Source organism: Castor canadensis, chromosome 5 (genome assembly GCF_047511655.1).
Source record: "Castor canadensis chromosome 5, mCasCan1.hap1v2, whole genome shotgun sequence".
NCBI lineage: Eukaryota > Metazoa > Chordata > Mammalia > Rodentia > Castoridae > Castor > Castor canadensis.
This window is the reverse complement of record NC_133390.1, coordinates 13,078,572-13,100,687: the sequence shown is the minus strand read 5'-3', so window position 1 is coordinate 13,100,687 and position 22,116 is coordinate 13,078,572. Positions and strand designations below refer to the sequence as shown.

Genomic DNA, 22,116 nt, shown 5'->3' with positions numbered 1-22,116 from the left:
GAGATGCTCTGTGCCAGCTGGAAGTGTGGAGGGGTCAATGTTTTGCCTCTTCTCGGTGATTTTTGCCTGCAAAGCGTGTCTCTGGTGTCTCTCCAAGATTTCACTATAGGAGGCTCGCTTTCTGCTTCCTCCCTCTAGCTGCCATCTTGGCATCCCCCCTTTATCACTATAATGCTTCTAATGACTTCAAAATCTCATTCAGCTCTCTCATCATTGGAATTTCATGAAAATTCTTGTTTTGCAATTCAGGAAATGCAGTCTGTAAGCTTGCAAACCTAATGTTACTTGGGAGAAGGAAGAGAATAATAAACTGATAATCAAACTTAATCACACATAGAGTAAATTGGTTTTCAAAATAGAGGGAAAATGTCTTACAGAATCACATAATTTAACTTTGACACACTTGATATAACAACAAAGGAATCTTACTTATGAGTACCACTCCTTTCCTAAGAAACCAAAAATGTCAGTATATTTTCCTTGTGGAATTTATTCCAAATATTATATCAGCAAAGTCTGTGGTTTGCCCCACCCACAGGATATAAAAGGCCTCATACTTGCAGGTGATCATATTCAAGCTAAGCAGATATTCTCTGCTTTTCAACTATATTTTCCACTTCTGACACCATGTGCTATTGTGGAAACTACTATGGTGGCCTGGGCTGTGTCTATGGTGGCCTGGGCTATGGCCTTGGCTATGACTGTGGCTGTGGCTATAGAGGATATAGCTATGGCTGCTGTTGTCCATCTTCCTACGGAAGATATTGGTCCTATGGATTCTACTGAGAAATCTTGGGGCCCATTCAGCCCCAAGACTCATTCTACTTCCACCAAGTATGAAGTTAGCCTCACTGTCATATTTTTCATAAAATGTTGGCTCATCTAGGTTTACCTGAAAAAGCATAATTTAGCTTTGGTATGTTGATGCCTTTGTTAATCAAAATTTTCAAAATACCTCAATTTATATATTTTTACAATTGTTTTTGTTTTTATATTGTGTTTCTAACATAATTCCAACATAGTCTCATTAACCTTGTTTAAAATGTATGAATGTAAAAAATGCTGGCTCTTATTTCAATAAACTCTATTTAACATCATATCTACTATTTCCTCAGAGGCTTTTTAATGTTTCTGTGTTTATGTATTTTGTAAACATTTGTGGGTTTTTGTGTTTTATTTTGTTTTATTTGTGTGTCAGTGTGCCCATGTGTGTGTGTGTGTGTGTGTTATGATTGGAAAAAAGGAAAGGGGAACAGAGACACTGAAGGAGTACCAGAGAGAAGCAGAAATAAAGATAATGGTGACAAAAGAAAAACAATAACAAAAAACTACTACCTTTAGGGATTCTGAGTTAGAGATTTTGCCCCAAAATCCAGGTGTCCATGCAGGATCAGCACTAACATTTGCAGTGGTCAGAGGAAGAATCCAAATGGGGACTCACAGGCTTATAGTCTGAAATATGAGCCAATGTTTCAAGTAGTAACACATCAAATATGACCTGATATTTATTCTTCTAAATTGATAAACTTCATAATAACATATAAGGTAAGATTCTAACTTGAGTTCTCAGACTCCTTGGAATTTTGCACCTGAATTTACCTACCACCTACCACACCTACCTCTACCCCAGAAACTAGCATCATCCTGGCTATGGCACAGTGGTGACTGACTGCTATCTCATACCTTGCAGTCACCCAACCATCATTCTATGCAGCTTCCTAAGTAATTCAACCTGGATTTCTCTTCCATTGATTCAGACTCTACTTCCAGTATTTTGTTTTGTAATTCCATCACAATTCATGAGAAACAGACACTAGGATACTTGGAGAAACAATTCTGGATATGACACATCTCAATCTCAGTTGATTATCAATCTCAATTGATAATATACATCAGGGGTATATTATGTATCGAAGAGTGTTTCTTTCATAAAGTAATACTATTCCATGTTTGTTAATATCTTAACCCAACAACAGTCATGTGAAAAAAATTCTCTTTATTTTCCAACAAACTTTCCCGTTGATAATACTACTTACTCTTACATTAATTTCTGTACATAGCACATATTTGTATACATGTTGTAAGTTTTTATGCATATGAAGTCACTGCATTGACAGAATGTTTTGCTCATTTTAGTAAAGCCATTGGGAAAACCTATTTCTTCTTGGTTTCACATGCATTCACAGCTTCTGCTGTGAATGTCAGGTTAAGCCTTATAGTTAGTAAGACTTCTTTTTCTTCATACATTTCCAGATGCCTCAGGCAATAGGATTTTTCTGTCCCCCAAGAGTTGGGTAGTCATTCAAGCTATGCTGCTGAATGACCTGCATGCTCTGATTATCCCCTCAAGTTCAAAGGCAAGGTGACTGAATGAACTTTTAATCTGTAGGTGACATGCTGAGTAGCTACCTGTACTTTATATCTGGGGATTCCTGAACAACACATACCTGGTTATCATCCTGAAAAACTAGGTCTAAGCAACTTTTCTTACATTTTGTTTTACAACTAAATTTTATATTTCCAAGTATCCCATCAAAAGCATGAAAATCATATATTTTCCTATTAATTTTAGGGTTTCCCTGAAATCTCCTGCCAGAAATACTCTTGTGAATGAAATTTAATCTAGTAGGCTACCAGAAGGGTGAATTCTCATTTTTATTAAACAACTCAGTATCTTTATTTGATTTTTCAAGAAAGTCCATATTTGGACAAAAGTTGAAAATTGGCAGTTATACTTGAATTATGCCTCTCTATATACAGACACAAGCACACACACAGACACACATAGTGAAGTCTGCTATGGTAGGAAAGAAAAGTGGAAACCACTCTATATACCTCTTCCTATGAAAATGATAAACAAAGAATATTTATTTCTGAAAAGATTACAGAAATTAATGTCACCAAAGTAGTCTTTTATGACAGATATTGCAAAGTACCATTCATTTGGTGGCTTAAAACTACAGAAATTTATTCTCTATTCTAGAGACTGGAAATTTAAAATTGAGCTTTCAAATTGGCTATGATGTCTCTGAAGACTCTGGAGGGAGTCCTCCTTGCCTCTTGCTAGCCTCTGGTGATTACTAGAAATTCTTGGTATATAGATACACCAGGACAATCTCTGCCTCCATTTTTTTAGATGGCATGTCTCTGTTTCCACACATGACTTTATCATTAAGACACCAGTGATTGGATTTAGGATGTTCCCTAATTCAGTACCACCTCATCTTGGCTTGATTAAATCTGCAAAAATTTTATTTACAAAGAAGTCCACATTCACAGATACCAACATGTCTTTTTGTGAGACACAATTCATTCATCATTAAAGTCTTGATAGTTGCAAGAGTGGTGATTTCTACCACATCTTATTCAATTTGCCTGTATGTCCTCTAATGAAATGTGGGTGGAAGAATGGGAACAGGCTATCAGAAACTTAATCTAGTAATTACTCCAGACATAGCTGGTATTTCAGATGTGATTTCTTTTTTGGAGCAAACAAACATTCCCTAGAACTGAGTATATACTTTTTAGGTAGCAGTGGTTTTTTTACAATACAAAAGAAGAACTCCAAAATCACATTGCATTCAGATGGAAGGACCAGTAGTACTCTTTTCCTGTCCTGTCTCAAAAACAAGCTAACCTCAGCCCTGAGGCATAAATTTGTCTCCAGGGATCATGAAAGCCACTGCCTTCCAAGGGATACAATACTTGACTATATTGATGATAACATGGTGATTGAACACAGTAAGGAAGAATTAGCAAGTATTACAGGCCTCTTGGGAAGATGCATAAATGACAGAAAATAGGAAAAATATCTTATAAAACTTCAATGATTTTCCACACCAGTGAAATTGCTAAGGGTCCATTGATCTGAACGAAAGACAAGTTGCTATATTTGGCCCCTCTCACCACTAAGCTAGAGACATAATACTTATTGTCCCTTTGTATTTCCAAAGCAAAATATTTTATCTTCTACCCCTTTAGAGAGGAATAAAGTAGCTGCTAGTTTTCAGAATATTAAAAGCAAGACAAGGCTCATAAGTGTTCACTGGGTGCCTTGTGTACTGCTCGTGCTGTTTTATTTGGAGAATAAAGAAAAAATCTCCTGGATTACAAATAGGTCCACCAAATGCTAATGGATAATACCTAGAAGTAGATGACTACCCAAATCAAGCATGACCCAAGAGGACAATGATAAAGGAAAATTCACAATTGTTTTCAATGCTGAGAAATGATACTGTCTTAGTTCACTTTACTCTGCTACAGCAGAATACCTGAGACATGATGATGTAAAAAGAACAGAGATTTATTTCTTATAATTCTGGAGTTTGTGGATTTCAAAGTAAAGTGTCCCATATAAAGCATGGGCCTTCTTGCTGGGAAGAAGGAGGAAGAGAAAGAACACACAAGAGAGAGAGAAGGGAAGGCACATGTGAGCTCATCCTTTATCAGGAAACGACTCCATCAATAGGGAATGCATTCCAGTGATAGTGACATTAATTCATTCATATTCTTTCCTCAAAACTTAATCATCTATTACAGGTTTGACCTTTCCACACTATTGCATTGGGAATGGTATATCAAACACATGATCCCTTGGCATCATTTTCAAACCATAGCAGAAAATATCCAAATTCAATTTGTCTCTCAAAAATTAGTTCTATGTACAAGTACATGTCACATACAACACCAGTACTTTACCAAAAAATTAATAGTCATGCCCTCTGTCACAGTTGTGCCTCAAAATGTCTACTTTATTTTCCTATGATCTTGGAGTCAAATAGATTGTCAGTGATTTTCTCATCTATGAAGAAAGCTGCATATACTCTGATGCAGGTACAGATTATCAATTAAAGCACTTTTTAAATAAATGGCTGTACCACTTGTGTAAGAAAGGAATAATTATACAAGTGACATTACTTTCAAGAAAACACAGCAATACAAAGACCACAGAGTAATATGTGAATGGCATAGGTTTTAGTTTAACATAAAATGCATCATTTGCTCCTAAGATTTATATAGATAACATCACAGCTGTGTTGGTTGTTTTAGCTCTGCATATAAGATGAAGAATATTATTAGCAAAGTCATCAAGAGGTGGCATTTGCCTTCTCCACATGATGCCAGAGAGCATGTTTGCAAAGGTTAACAGCATCAGTGTGAACAAGTCATTGAGCTCAGCATTTTTTGCTTTTTATTTAAAGCACATCAATTTTGGAGGAGGATCTTAACATACTGTCAGTTTTCAATGATAAAATCTTTATCTAATAAAATATGATTAATGAGATTGTTAAATACAAGTTGGCCAATTTGAGGATATCAGAAACAACTTCACCAAGATGATTGTATAAAAGACTCAGCAGAATTTAGGGTGCTTAGTTACTAAAATTATTCTTTGCTCCTAAACTAAAACTTCAATTCTGGCACAATGTGCTACTATTACAACAGATATGAAAGGCTGGGCTGTGGCCATGCCATGGATATGTCATGTGTATCACTTTTATGCTTTTAGAATTATGGGTTGTGGCTACAGAGATAGCTGTGATGGGTATGGATTAGTCACCACTAATATTATTACAAAAGATACTTTTCCACAGTCATGGACTACTGAGTATCTATTGAGCCCATTTTCTTGAGAAATATTCTGTCCTACCATCCTTTTAGATGATACCAGTTAACTTAATTTGAATTGTTAATGATCTGATCCAATCTGTGGCAACAAGTGTGGATTATTACATCCTCATTATATCTACATCAATGTCCTAGATTAACTACATTTTGATAATGATTTTTCCATAATTATAAAGCTGATAAATTACATTATTGCATGTGTTATAAAGAGACCACCAGGTTCATTTTTCATTAAATTCATTTACCCTAGCCTGGCCAATGTTGATATTTTTTCAATTTATTACTTACTTGTCCAATAGATATTTATTGAGCAACTGCTAATAAAACTTCCCATGAGGTCTTAGCACTACTTACATGAAAATGCATGTTAAGTGAGAAAACAAATGTGTACATGAACATGTAAACTACAACATGAAAGGAGATGTAACAGCCAAGTAGAAACACAGAGAAGATTCCTGTCTATATGCAAGAAAGAAAGATGCAAGAACACAGACAGGGATCAAAAATGTTCTCAACGGAAGTTACATCTGAATAAATTCTTGACTAAGAAGAAATATAGTAGAAACACAGTGTATATGCAAACAGGAGGAACAGAATGTGTGTTCACTGAAAAAGTACAGGTTTTCAGAGTGATTTGATGATATTGCTAGAGGTTGCAAGTGACAAGTAATGAAGCCCCGGACAATGAACAAAAACCAGAATATCAAGAATATATGCATTTTGACATGGGATTCCCTAAATACTGCTTTAAAAAGTTTCCCTCAGAAACTTACATTTTCCAAATTCATTATAGCAGGTAAATGAAGAAGTTGACCACACAGATGACCCAGATTAACATAACATTTAGGAGACTGCTTACACAGCCAATATCAGGTCATAGGTAGAAAGAAATAGCAACTAAGATCTTAAAGAGGACTTGATTTTTAAAGGATAGAATTTACAGACTTGTTCATGCAGTGTAGGAATGATGTGAGATAAGGAAAAAAAAAACTATAGAAGGAAAACACAATGAGCCTTAGATTGGAAAACCAGCAACTGATGGATTGTTGAGGCTAATAGCAGATATGATATGGGGGTAGGAGCATTTGAAAATCAATTGGGTACAGGTATTTGTGTTAACTGGGAGAAGGTAAAATAAAAAAAATAGTGTCCACTTGTTATAAAAATTTATAACCCAAAGCTTGAAATATGGATTTGGAAGTAATAGGATAAAGTGTATAGCAACTTCAGAAATACAGTATTCTGACTTTTTTAGAAGTGAATGAAAGAAGGATATTGTAAAGCAGTTAAAGAGGAGAAGAAAAATTAAAAAGCAAATTAGATGGAAGTCATAATGTGGAAATCCACTACTGAGAGAGAATTGTTAACTATTTTCCTTTCATTCAAATATTTATTCATTCAGCCAAAATTTCCAGAGTATCCTAAATTCTGAAATGCAGACAATCAGTCCAGGCAATGGGCTATCTTTTGCCTTTACAGAGTTAAAATCAAGAGGGTCTTATAGAATATCATAAAGATCACAATACACAACAGATGTTGTAGTGATGACATGTGGGGAAGCCTCTACGGCCCCCAGGTCTTAGAATATACCATAAATCCCATCTACAGCATGCCGAGGAAGCAGCCATTTAGAACATGATCCTCATGTTCTGTCAGAGATGTTGGATCCATATTGGTCATTTGCAAAAAATGTGCTAGAAATTTCCCGAGATCACTCTCAAAGGCCAACTTTTTTTCCTATCTGATAAAGGCTAACACTTGAGATCTATCAGTAGCTATATTACTCCTTTTAGAGGAAATATTTGTAGTTCATTATGTAATTCCTACTTTAGCAATCTGCCCCTCAATTCTTTGCATGCCCTCCTTAGAGACAGATCACAGAATATTTTTTCAATCTGTATATAGTGGTATCTCAGCAAGTGAAAGATGTCCATCAGTCTAAAAACTAAACAGGTAAGTATTAAAGATACATCACAGAGGTAGCATGCCTACCTAGCATGTGCAAGACTCTGGGTTCAATCCCAACACCAAAAAGAAAAGATGAAAAGAATAAATTTGAAACTTACCATCACTCTTTAGATTTACTGACTTTGAATGTTATGCTGAGCTAATTCATTATTTATTTATTTACCTCATAATTACAGAATTTCAACTTGACTAGCTTTGTATGAATGTAGATAAAATACCATCATGCTGTGCCCCTAAATCATAGAGTAAATTGTGGTAGGAAGCTTAAAATTTTCTGATACTTTAGCAAGATAGCTCCATAACAGGTCAGAGGGGACATTTTCCCAAAGTTGTAGAAGTGATGACAGGCTAAGAAAGGTCTATGCAGCAAAATTTCTGTGCTGGTGGCTGAAGGCAATTGCAAAAGTTATATCTGTACAAGATTAATAATGAGTAGGGGGACACCCAGAACACTGAATTCTTTCCAGTCTCTTGCAAACCAAGAAATCATTTAAAAAAAAAAAAAGCTTCAAAAGGCAAAGATGGTTTTATTCTGGTGCAGAATAGATTTGTAAATTTGGAAAACACAAGGCACAGTTTAGAAACCAGGTTAGTGTTCCACAAAGTTAATCATAGCTGTGGCTTTTGAACAAAAAGTAGAATTCTTTGGAGAAGATAAACAGGATTGAAGTAAGTACAGCACTTGGAAACTGACACAATCCAGGGTGATCATAAATTTAAGTCCACTGGAATGACCAGATCAAGAGGCAAATTGGCTCAACTAGTTGTTCCTCAAGCTTAGCAAGTATTGTTAGATTCCTGAAAATTGATCCCTCTGATTGATTCAGCTACCAAAATGATGTCTGTGTGGCAACTTATCCTTGTCAGAAAAATCTCTCAAGATTAACAAAAGGGTGTTTATTCTCTTTTTGACCATTCCACAGCAATTTTGATTTTTGTTATAAATTTTAAGAGGTTTAAAATTCTAAATACTTTTGTGAAATTGAATCATATTTGACTGCTGAACAGAGAGATTTGCTCCACACAATTTCCTCTATCTACCCAGGGACATTGCATTTCTATAACTATTAAAAGAACAACAGTTTAAACTTAAAATATTTCAGAGCTGTAGCTGTCTACATCTACACACAAAATATATATGTATAAGTATGCAAATAAAGTGTATATATAGCATGTATTTTAATTATGAGCAAGTATATTTCTTAGTGACTTTTCTTTCTCTCCCTCTCTCTCTCTCTCTTTCTCTCCCTCTCCTTTTGACTGGATAGAGAGCTGATGTGTAGTGTTGTGATAAGAGAAGTTGAGTTACAAAAAGTTTAAAAAAGAAGCTTCACTAAAATAATTCTCAGAGTACAGAAGGTATCATATATATGCTTAGTTTTAAGTATTTATATTTAATATTCATAGAAACTGTACCTATCAACTTCTTTTATACCCAAAATTCATATTAGGATAAAAATGAAGGAGCCCAATATGTATAGTAAGGTTACTTTTGCTTGATACCACAAACTCCATCTCTCTATGCATGCATGCCTATGGTAGAGATAAAGTCACAATATGTACATATGAGGACAAGAAAGTAGTGGAAAGTCAACTAAAGGAACAGCTTTGTGGTAGTCAGATGAGAGATAATTAGCTATATCTTTCTACATATTTCTATTGCTTCAGGCTGTTAGTATTTTGTAAATAACATCTAATGCAGAAAGCATTTTAAAACTGAAGAAATGACTTAGACAATACGAAACTGAATAATATGCCAATAGAATTAGAGAAGCTCCAGAGACAACAGCTGCATTTAACTTGCTTGATTTGTAATTTATTTGTTGGTCTGTACAGTTGAAGAGCTTCACATTTGGTTATAAGCAGTTGATACTTTGTCCTTAATTTTTTATTCATCAAGTATACCTTGTTATCCTGAAGAGCAGTAGTACTTATTTTAAGTTCTCTAAACCACTGTTAACATAATGGCAGTCATAAAATCCAAACAAATGAGGGAATGCAAAATGTAATGACAGCATCAGCACAGATTTTTAATAAACATTCTCTATTCTATTTCCAAGTGAAATTTCTTGGCATTGTTATCACATAATTTCCACAACCCACATTGGCATATAATGAAGACCAAGATTATATTAGGAAACATAGCATGATAATTTGAATTTATGATAAGCTACCTCAAAAACAAAGTGTGACATTGTTCAAAGTTTTCTGCAGCTACTCAATGTCATTAGTCAGGTGAAGGAACAGCTTTATTTACTTACTAAACACTTTCATATTCAAGAAAGCCAATGATTAGAGCTTACGCATACTTTCTTAGTTTGTTTCTATAAACTCTGCTAGAGATTAAAAGAGTATCAAGCTAACAGGACGGAGAACAAGTAGGAGGGAGAAATCCTCAGGGATCTCAGGCGACATAGTCCTACTGTGATATTGCTTAGATTGGGAGAAGAAGAAAGATAGATTACCTGGACCGTATGTACATTTAAATGCTTTGCTGTGGAGGTTTTTCCAGACAATTCTTTGTAGAATATCTTTAACATAGAAAATTGTTGGAGAAAACTATTCAAATAGATTTCTGTCTGCTAAAATAATCAGGAATCACTTTACTCAGTGTAAAAAACTTCTTGTTACAACAGAGTACAGTAGTTTTCATAGAATGAACAAATCAAGAACTCAGTTTTTCTGACAAATTTTCATTGAACAAAGTCTTAATATCTATAATTATCTTTATTACTATGTGCTGCACTACTCCTGCTGTGTTTATTTCTTCCATATAATATAGATTGCATAAACAAACAATACCTCTATATTAAATTTGCTCTTTGAAAATGAACGAGACATGGCTAAGTTCCCAGGGAGTCAACAGTAGCAACATAGAAAGAAACTATACAATGAAAATCTATAATACTCCCAATTACCATGAGGAAAAAACATGTAGAGTCTGCTACAACTCATTTGAACACACAAGTTGAAGTAAATAGGAAATTTACTTCAAACAGGCAAAAAGGGTGGCATAAACGTAAGTACAAAATATTACATTTTATACCAAAAATCCCACAGGAGTTTAGTGCATGTGTGTGTGGAGGTGGTGGCTCAACAAGAGCTAGAGAGGAACAAACACAGTGTTCCACTAGGGCAGAAATGCAGAGATGAGACACATTTAACTAAAAGAGGGTGGAAACCACAGGACAATGTGTACTTACTGAAGTACATTGAACCACCAGGGATGTTCTGCCAAAGCATTCAACTTGGATCAAGCCAAGACTTAAGAGCTAAATTACACATTGCAGAAAATACAAGAGTTAGAGAAACAACTTAAGCACCATGATTAAACACATACATAAATACAGAATGTGGGGCTTTCTACATCACACTTAATCTGACATTTTCAACAAGCCAATGATGTAAAAAAACAGGGTTATACTGTACTCAAAAACTCAAAACATATATTAAGCATATGCAATATATGGAAGTTATTTGAATACTGGTTAAAAAAGAGGAAGTTTCCTCAAACTGACAAAGAATTTCAACCAAAAAAGCCTTTCAACATCATATGCAATGAGAAATTAGCTTTCTCAACAAGATCAGGAAAAAGCAAGATGTGCCTACCCCAGTGTTCGTATTTGTCTATTGTCAATAATGGAATACCACAGACTAGGTGAATTATGAATAAAAGTTTTATTTTGTCCCATAGTTTTCGAGAGCCAATGTTAAAAGGACATACCTACTGACAACGTTGGCAGGGTCCCAAGGTGGCATATAGGACAAGAGGACATCATAAGGATGCACCTGTGGGTTTATGTGTATCTTGTCTTTCTCTCTCTCTCTCTCTCTCTCTCTCTCTCTCTCTCTCTCTCTCTCTCTCTCTCCTCCTTAATCCCTGTCCCTTCCCTCCTTCATTCTTTTCCCCTTCCTTCTCTCCCATTTCTCTCTCTCCTTTCATGTATCTACCAGTAATCAATGATTGGAACTCCACCACAATCACCTTATCTAATATTAATCACCCTCCAAAGTCCCACCATATTTCAGTTAAATTCCCACCCCCCTACATCTCACAATAAAGAATAAATTTCAACACATGAAGCCTTGGGAGGAGTTAAACCATACCCAAGCCACAGCATCCCCTGTAATCACACCTTTTCAATATCATATTTGAAGTCCTAGCTAATGTAATAAGAGAGAAATGGAAATAAAAGGCATATAAGTTGAGAAGAAAGCAACAGAGCTGTCTTTCACAGGCATCTCTTATGTAATAAATAGAAAAGAATCAAAGACAATCTCTTAATACTAAATGATTATAGAAGGTTGAAAAATATAAGGTTAATATACAAAAAACAATCACTATCCTATATATCAGTTAAGAACAAGTGAAATCTGAAATTAAAAACACAATACCACTTCCATTAGCACCCCTCAAAACTGAGCCATTTAAGTATAGAGCTAACACATGGATTGGTAGAATCAACATAGTAAAAATTCTATACTCCCAAAAGTAATCTACATGTTTAACGCAATTCCCATCAAAATTCCAATGACATTCATTAAAGAGATTGAAAAATCTACCGTGAAATTTATATGGAAACACAAGAGGCCATGAATAGCCAAGGCAATACTCAGTCAAAAGAACAATGCTGGAGGTATCACGATACCTGACTTCAAACTATATTACAAAGCAATAACAATAAAAACAGCATGGTACTGGCACAAAAACAGACATGAAGACCAGTGGTACAGAATAGAGGACGCAGATATGAAGCCACACAACTATAACCAACTTATCTTTGACAAAAGTGCTAAAAATACATGATGGAAAAAAGACAGCCTCTTCAACAAAAACTGCTGGGAAAACTGGTTAGCAGTCTGCAAAAAACTGAAACTAGATCCATGTATATCACCCTATACCAATGTTAACTCAAAATGGATCAAGGACCTTCATATCAGACCCCAAACTCTAAAGTTGGTACAGGAAAGAGTAGGAAATACTCTGGAGTTAGTAGGTATAGGCAAGAACTTTCTCAATGGAACCCCAGCAGCACAGCAACTAAGAGATAGCATAGATAAATGGGACCTCATAAAACTAAAAAGCTTCTGTTCATCAAAAGAAATGGTCTCTAAACTGAAGAGAACACCCACAGAATGGGAGAAACTATTTGCCAGCTACACATCAGACAAAGGACTGATAACCAGAATATACAGGGAACTTAAAAAACTAAATTCTCCCAAAACTAATGAACCAATAAAGAAATGGGCAAGTGAACTAAACACAACTTTCTCAAAAGAAGAAATTCAAATGGCCAAAAAACACATGAAAAAATGCTTACCATCTCTAGCAATAAAGGCAATGCAAAAACCACACTAAAGTTCCACGTCATCCCTGTTAGAATAGCCATCATTAGCAACACCACTAACAACAGGTGTTGGCGAGGATATGGGGAAAAAGGAACCCTCTTACACTGTTGGTGGGAATGTAAACTAGTACAACCACTCTGGGAAAAAATTTGGAGGCTACTTAAAAAGCTGGACATCAATCAATTGATCCAGCAATAGCACTCTTGGGGATATACCCAAAAGACTGTGACACAGGTTACTCCAGAGGCACCTGCACACCCATGTTTATTGCAGCACTATTCACAATAGCCAAGTTACGGAAACAGCCAAGATGCCCCACCACTGACGAATGGATTAAGAAAATGTGGTATCTATACACAATGGAATTTTATGCAGCATGAAGAAGAACGAAATGTTATCATTCGCTGGTAAATGGATGGAATTGGAGAACATCATTCTGAGTGAGGTTAGCCTGGCCTAAAAGACCAAAAATCCTATGTTCTCCCTCATATGTGGACATTAGATCAAGAGCAAACACAAGGGGATTGGACTTTGATCACATGATAAAGCAAGAGCACACAAGGGAAGTATGAGGACAGGTAAGACATCTCAAAAACTAGATAGCATTTGTTGCCCTCAATGCAGAGAAACTAAAGCAGATACTTTAAAGCAACTGAAGCCAATAGGAGAAGGGGACCAGGCACTAGCGTAAGGTTAGTTCAAGAAGAATTAATTTTGAAGGTAACACACATGCACAGGAAATCAATGCAAGTTAACTCCCTGTATAGCTATCCTTTTCTCAACTAGCAAAAACCTTTGGTCCTTCGTATTATGCCTTGTACCCTCTCTTCAACAAAACTAAAGATAAGGGCAAAGTAGTTTCTGCTGGGTAGCGAGGGTTAAGGGAGGATAATAGAGGGGGCAGGGGGAAGGGGGGAGAAATGACTTTTGAGTCATTTGAGTCATTCATTGTATGCACATATGAATAAAATAAAAACTTTTAAAAAAGTATAGAGCTAACAAAATATGTCTAAAATCTATATGAAATGTACAAAACTGATGAAGGAAATTTAAGAATTAAACAAATAGAGATATACTGTACGTCTGTGGATAGGAAGAAAATATATTAATGAGATAACAGTCTTCCCAAGTTGATCTACAGAGCCGCTGAAATTACAGTTATATCTCAGGAAGGGGATGACAGAGTGACTCATGTGGTAGAGAACCTGTCTAGCAAGCATGAGGCCCTGAGTTCAAATCCCAGTACTGCCAAAATATTTTAAAAGCCCTGGAAGTTATTTCATTCATATTAACAAACTGATTCTAACATTTAAATTTAGAAGTAACAGATCCAGAATAGCTAGAACAGTGTTGAAGAAAAAGAATAAATTTGGAGGACAGATCCACAAAGTTATAGCAATTGAGTTGGTGTGGCATTGGTGAAAGAATAGACATGTAGACTGTTGAAACAGAATAGAGTCCAGAAATAGACCCTCATTAATATGGTCAGCTGATCTTTGGCAAAGAAGCAAAGGAAAAGCAATGGAGCAAAAACTGGCCTTTCAACATATGATTCTGGGATGTACATCACATGCAAATATTAAATCTAAACATGAGCACACCCTTCATAAAAACAAACTCAAAATGAATCAAACGCCAAACTAGAATGCAAAACTATAAAACTCCTATAAAATAACATTTAGAAATACTTAGAAAATCTAAACAGCCTTAGGTTGGCAACAGCATTTTTTAGGTACAATACATTAATGATTTATAAAAGAAAAGTTATGAGTCAAACATCATTATGATTAAAATTATTTGCTCTGTTCAAGAGAATGAAAAAATTAGCACAGAGTGAAAGAAGATATGTGCATAAGATCACATCTGATAAATATTATGATCCAAAATGTAAAAATAGCTCTTAATACTCAATCATAAGTAACCAACCAACCAATTTTTAAAATGGACCAAAGACCTTAACAGATACCTTACCAAAGATGATACTCAAGTGGCATGTTTCACATCATATATCACTAGAGAGATGCAAATTAATGCTGTCCTTTCTCCAACATATGATTTTGGCAACTTTGCTGAAGATCAGCTGTAGATATGTAGGATTTTTTTCTAGGCTTTCTATTCTACTCCATTGGTCTTCATGCCTGTTTTTTTTTTTTTTTATGCCAACACTACTCTTCTTGTTGTTAATATGTTTTGTTGTATAATTTGAAGTCAGGTATTGTGATTCCCTCCATATTGCTTTTTTTGCTCAGAACTGCATTGACTATCTAGGGTCTTTTATGCTTCCATACGAATTTTAGGATTGCTTTTCTATTTTTGTGAAGAATGACATTGGAATTTTGATGGGATTTGCTTTGCATTGAATCTGTAGATTGCTTTTGGTATATAGTATAGCCACATTCAGAATATTAATTGTGTTGACCATGAACATGGGAGGTCTTTCCAACTTCTAATGTCTTCTTCAATTTCCTTCTTCAGTGTTTTATAGTTTTCATTGTACGGGTCTTTCTCTTTAGTTAACTTCATTCCCACTTCTTTTTTGAGGCTACTGTGACTAGAATTGTTTTCCTGAATTCTTTATCAGTCTATTTGCTATTGGTGTATGGAAAACAGAATGTGAGTATGCATGTGTGTGTGTTTGTGTGTGTATGTTTATGTGTGTGTGTAAAACTAAGGCCAAGTACAATCCTTCTATTATTCCTAGTTTGTTCAGGTATTTTATCATAAAGTGATGCTGAAATTTTCCAGGAGATTTTTCTGCAAATATTGAAATAATCTTGCTATTTTTGTCCTTTATTTTGCTTATGTGCTATTTATGTTCATTGATGTATATATTACAGTTACCTTGTTCATGGTAGATGAACTTTTAATGAGTTGTGGATCTAGTTTTCAAATATTTTATTTAGAATTTTTGCATTTATCTTCATCAAGAAAATTGGTCTAATTTATTATGTCCTTACCCAGTTTTGATATTGGGATAATACTGGATTTGTAGAGTTTGGTAGTATTCCTTCCCTTTCTAGTTTATAGCATAGTTTGAGAAGCATCAGTGTTGACTCTTTAAAGTAGAATTCTGTCATGAGTTTATTTGATCCTGGACATTTCTTTGTTGGAACACTATTACAATTTCAATCCCATTGCTCAGGACTGATTTGTTTACATGGTTTATATCCTCTTGGTTCAATTTTGGTAGATCTTATGCATCTAGAAATTTATCCATTTCTTTCAGGTTTTCCAGTTCATAAGAATGTAGGTTTGTAAATGATTCCCTGATGACCCTCTGAATTTTACTAGTATTTGTTGTAACATCTCCATTTTCATTTCTAATTTTATTGACTTAGGTTTTCAGTCTCTTTTAGTTAATTTGGCTAAGTACAATATGTTATAATGTATTGATATAATGTGCAGTACAATAGATATTAATGATAATGTAATAAGTATTAGCATTTTCCATTTACAGATGAAAACACCAAGACTCAGAAGACAAATGACTTTGCTTAGGGTCACCCAAATGTTAATATCAAGGGAGGAACTTGAACTGATGCTGGGCTATCTCTCTCTCTCTCTCTCTCTCTCTCCCCTAAACTGTGTATAAATGCCACAATTATAGAAGGTTTCTATCCTCTCTGATCATTTAATCACATATGCTAGGTGGAGTTAAGACTATCAGAAGTTTTAATCAAGTCTGAAGTTACACAACACTCAGAGAAAGCTCACTCAAAAATGTCAGATAAGCTGTATTTGACATTCTATGTTGAAGAACACAGGGTGATGTACAATATAATTTTTAGAAGATTTCATCTGATGTTTGGAAACATAACATGTGTAAATAATCACATAGACATTTTATTTTTGCACAGTGTCTCCTTTTAGGTCAGCCCTGCCAGAGAAGGGAGATGTTACTAAGTACAGCCCTGAGAGTCATGCTATCCAGGAGCCTACCAAACATCCTCCTTTTTTTGTTTTTCTGAATTCCACATATAAGGAATTCAGAGGAAATATGTGATACTTGTCTTGGTGAATATCACTTTATGTCAGTTAATAAAATAAGCTCCAGCTCCTTCCATTCTCCTGAAAAAACATATTTTCATTCCTCTCCATATATAAATAATACAACATTGTGTATATATATCACAAGATTTTGATTCATTCATCTGTTGATAAGTACCTAGGCTGATTCTGTAACATTGCTGTTGTGAGCTGTGCTATGATAGACATGGGTACGCCAGTATCTCTACGGCAAGCTAACTGATTCCATGGGATACATGCCTAGTGGTATGTCTGGATCCTATCATAGCTGTATTTTTAACTTTTTGAGGAACTTACATACAGATTTCCATATTGACTGCACTAATTTACATTTTCTCTATCTGTTATCTTCTCTTATGCCCCCTTACCCCTTTCCTTTCTTCCTTTCCACATCCATAATAAAGATCTCTACAATGAAAACTACATAGAACTGAAAAAATTATAAAAGATATTAGAGTATAGAAAGATCTCCCACGTTCATGGATCTTCAGAATTAATATTAAAATGGCAATCATGCCAAAAGTGTTCTAGAAATTTAATGGCATCCCCATAAAATTTCCAATGGCAGTTTTCACAGAAATAAGAAAAACTATAAAGCTCATTCCATCCATAGAGACAAATAAGTCCTCAGAAAATTAGGGGAATTAAAAAGTCTTCATAATAAAGAGTAATCCAAATTAGCCTACGAAGTTAGAAATGTCTCCCAGAATATGTAATTACTCAAATGACAGGTGCACATGAATGAAAGTACCTGAACATTTGGACCTATGAGGAAAGTCCATTGAAAGTATGCAACAGTATAAAGCATTGAATAACTTAAAGGTATTCACCATGGCTACCATAAAATAAAGGTGAAGAAGAAAGGAATCATGGGATAAAGGATAAAAATAAGAAGGTAAGAGAGAAAGTAACATAAGCAGAAAGAGTGTGGCACAGTATGAGCAGTGTGAAAGTTTGAAAAGAACTTTAAAATCAATGGAGATACATTGTCTGATATATGTAAAGAAGAGAGGAAAGAAAAGTGGTGGCTGCCATACACAGTCACCCGGGTTCATTCAGTTCATGTGCTACTCTTATATTCTCTCAATTTTAGAATCCACCTGAAGACATTCACTGCCTTATATTTGTGAGTTTTCTGTGTTGACAAAGTGAGTTACTTCTTTGGTCTCAAAGCTGTAGTCACTGAAGAATTTGAATTATAAAACTAGCATGATCAGATTTGTATTGTAAAAGATAAGTATATCTGCTTGAAGATGTTTAAGTGATGTGCTGTACAACCACATAGCTCAAACATTTATGCTAACAATCTACATATGTGACAAGAAAATTAACTAATATCGTGGGAAATATTGAATTTATTGAATACTAGACAGTAACATAAGTTTACCTGAAGTAAGAAGCACTTGTAAAGATAACTACATGGATAACTCAAAAGATAATATAAATATAAAAAAGTAGAAAATAATTTCATATTAATGAAAAATAAAACAAATATCAAAACTTACCAAATACAAATAAAGTGGTTCTTAGAAAATTATGAGATGATATCAAACTAAAATGTTTCTGCATAGCATTGGCAACAATCATCTGAGTGAGGAGACATCCCAATAGAATGGAGAAGATATGTGCCTACTATACATCTGACAAGGGATTAATATCCAGACTATCTAAGGAACCAAAATAAAAACTCAATAAAAAATAATCTGATTTATAAAATGGGCAATAGACCTAAATGGAAATTTGTTGAGGAAGACATGCCACTGGACAACAGGTCTATGAAAAATGCCCATCATCACAAATGATCAGGGAAATGCAAATCAAAACCACAATGAGATACGCTGATCAAAAAGACTAAAAAGATAACAAGTGCTGGCATGGATGTGGAGAAAAGGGAACATGTACACTACTGGTGGGAATGTAAATCATTGCAACTGCTATGTAAATCAATAAACCTCTTTTGAGGTTCCTCAAAATATTAAAAGTAAAACTATCAACTGATTCAGCAGTGCTAGTTTCAGTATATATCGAAAAGAAATGCATCAATATATTGATGAGACATTTGCCTCCCCAGTTTCATTTCAGTCCTATTCTCAATAGCCAAGAAATGCAAGCAGCCTAAGTCTTGATCAACTGGTGAGTGGATAAAGAAAATATGGTACATATACAAAACAGAACACTGTTCTGCTAAAAGATGAAATCCTGTCATTTGCAACAGCATGGTTGAGAGTGGACAGCGGTATGTTAAGTGAAATAAAACAGTCACAGAAGAACAAGAAGCACGTGATCTCACTCAAATGTGGATTCAAAAAAGTTGATTTCACAGAATTGAAAGTGGAATGGTAGTTTTTAAAGGTTGAAGGGAGGGGGTTGATCAATGATTATTATTTCACACTTAGATAGAAACAAGAACTTCTATTGTGCTATTGCTTAGTCAGGTGACCATAGATAACAATAATTATATTTCAAAATACTGAAAGAAAGGAATTTGAATGTCTTCACCATAAATAAGTGATAAATATTTGAGGATATACATATGTTTAAACTGATTTAAACATTATTAAATGTATGCATGTATTGAAATATCATTAGGTACCCCTTTAATATTTATAATTTTATGAATTTATTTATCAGCTGTCAAGTAAATTTAAAGTCTCAAAAAGTAAATGCCTATATCACAAAGCTCTTAAATAAATAATATAGCACTCTAACTTAAGATGCTAGAGAAAGAAAGAAAAATTAAACCCACAATAAAAAAGAAGAAAGAAAAACTAGGGATTAGAGTGGAAATAAGTTAAATAGAGAATAGGAAGCAATAAAAAAGCCAGCAGAACCAGAGTTGGTTCTCTGAAAAATAGATCCACAAAATGTTCAAACTTTTAGATAGAAAAACTAAAAAAAAGCAAAAGAAAGAAGATCCAAATTATAAAAATCATATCTGAAGGAGGGGAAATTATAATCAACCTACATGAAATGTTATAAACAACTTCATTCTAACAAATTAGATAACTCAGATGAAATGGAATAATACCTAGAGTAACACAAACAGATGAAACTAAGTCAAAAACAAATAGGGAATCTAAGTTGACCTGTAAGTGGTGAGAGAGTAAAGCACTGACCTTGAAAAATCCCATGTCAGTGTACTCCTCTTGACCACTGACACCTCAGCCCACAGCTGGCATCCAACACCACTCATGAGTGATGAGCCCTCAGGATCTCTCTCTGCTAAAGACCCAAGTGTCCCAGCTGACTCTTTTTGGATCACAGATGAGCTATCACATTGAGCCAAATAAAGGATAATTTTTGTCATTGAGTATGAATTTGTTTACCATGCAACAAAACAAAACTGAAGGAAACACCATATGTGTCTGTGCAAAGTACAAAAAGACTCTTCTTCCTCCATGCTGCTGGAGTCTTAAGCTAAGCCTCATGGCTCAACAAGTGCAATGCCAAGGCCTGTTAAGGTCTCCTTAGGAAGGTACAACCTTCCATACTCAGAGGCCCTTCATGTCACACACTAAAGAATAAACAGGTCTTATTCAGAGAACCCCTTTGGCTTGCTCCTTGACTGTGTTCCCTGCTCAATAATAGGATCTTAGTAATAACTGGGTCTAACTGATCACAGTTCTCACTTAGGTCTGTTTATCAAGATAATTACATAATGTAAAAAAATCAATTAATAGACACAAATAACTCACAGTATAAAATAGATTATATTTAATTCACAGGCTAGCTATTTTAAATGTAAACATGGTATACATATAACAGTATCTTGATTGCTTGTTAACTAATGCAGTATAGGTCCATTTGTTAACTTTAGGCTCTATGTTCAGGAAAATTTGACACATTTGTAGCTAGTATAAGGGTCATTATTATGTGTCTTTATGGATTCATTTTTTCTTTGGGTGTCTTTTCATAATCCTTCCTCTGCTTTCATCAAAACCCCATGTTCTGTATTTTAAACATATTCCTCTCAATTGCCATTAAACTGGCCAATGCCTTGTATCATGTATGACATACAATGATAGAAATACTCTCAAGTACTTTTCCGTTTTCAAACACCTTTGTTTCAAAGACTTCCACACTGTTTACACTCTAATTGCTATTATTTTGGGCTGTGCTGCTCAGAATAATGCTGGAATATACAAGTGATCACTTTGTAAAAGTGCCCCATTGAAGATGCCTCAGGGGTAGTCTCCCCACCCACCACTGCCACAGCCATGGAGGTTTTCTGGAGAATAGGGAGGCTACCTCCAGGTGGAAGGTATCCTCAAAAATGCTTCCCATCATCCAGTGTTTTTTATGAGTTTCTTTCAACAAGTTTTGTCTTTTTTTTCTTGTCACATACTTCAATATTCTCCTCCCAGAGGAATGGTACTTTTTAATCCATTTATCTATCTACCATGTAAGCAATGATGAAAAGTTTGCATAAACTCAGGCATATGCTGTCATCTTGTAAATTCACAAGTACTTACCATTTTGCAAAGTTGTTGGTACCTGTGCATTGTGACTATACAGATCTTGGCAAAAATGTGTGTGAATCTTCCTTTGATGTGCCCTCAGCCTGGAGAATTTCTGATGGGTCTTAGGCTAAATCTTTTTGTTTTAAGTTCCAGCTTTAAGATTCTTACAGAAAATTTCTTAGCTTACAAATGCTGGATTTTGTATTCTCTTCATATTTTCTGTACTTTTAAAAAATGCAACACAACCAAGTCTTATTATGTGTAGCTGGAATCATTATTTTTAGAAAAAGTATCTCAACAAAAATGAAATCCAGCACTCTCAGCTAAAAAATCATTTTAGTACATCTTCAGATGACTGCTTTCAATTTGATGTTATGAGATGGTATTAAGAATCGGTGCAAGCAAAACTGTATTTGAAAATGCTCATCTTTCACTGGATGTAAAGAGGTTACATCTGCATTGACAGCAGGCATCTTCCTGTGGTTAGCTGAATTGCACAACTCTGGAAAGGAATGTGTTCAGTGTTTATGTATGAATCTGTAGACTTATACATAAACTGTAGATTTTTCATCCTAAATTATAAGGTAAAAAATAGTTCAAACAGGTTGCACAATTCCACCTTTGACACGGGGCCTCCAATCATCTTAAATACTTTCACTCATATGAAGCAGAATTAGCTGTTATT

At 34.9% G+C, this 22,116-nt stretch overlaps 1 protein-coding gene across 1 annotated transcript; it reads left to right on the top strand.

The window, feature by feature from the left end:
• Positions 1-627: 627 nt before the first annotated feature.
• On the top strand, positions 628-786 carry LOC141423032 (keratin-associated protein 19-7-like). The gene has a single exon (XM_074072345.1). It carries the CDS (start codon positions 628-630, stop codon positions 784-786), a length of 159 nt encoding a protein of 52 aa, XP_073928446.1.
• The last annotated feature ends 21,330 nt before the right edge of the window (positions 787-22,116 follow it).

Bases quoted from the DNA above. Each gene is read 5' to 3' on its own strand.
- LOC141423032 (XM_074072345.1), top strand. From the start codon at position 628: ATGTGCTATTGTGGAAACTACTATGGTGGCCTGGGCTGTGTCTATGGT.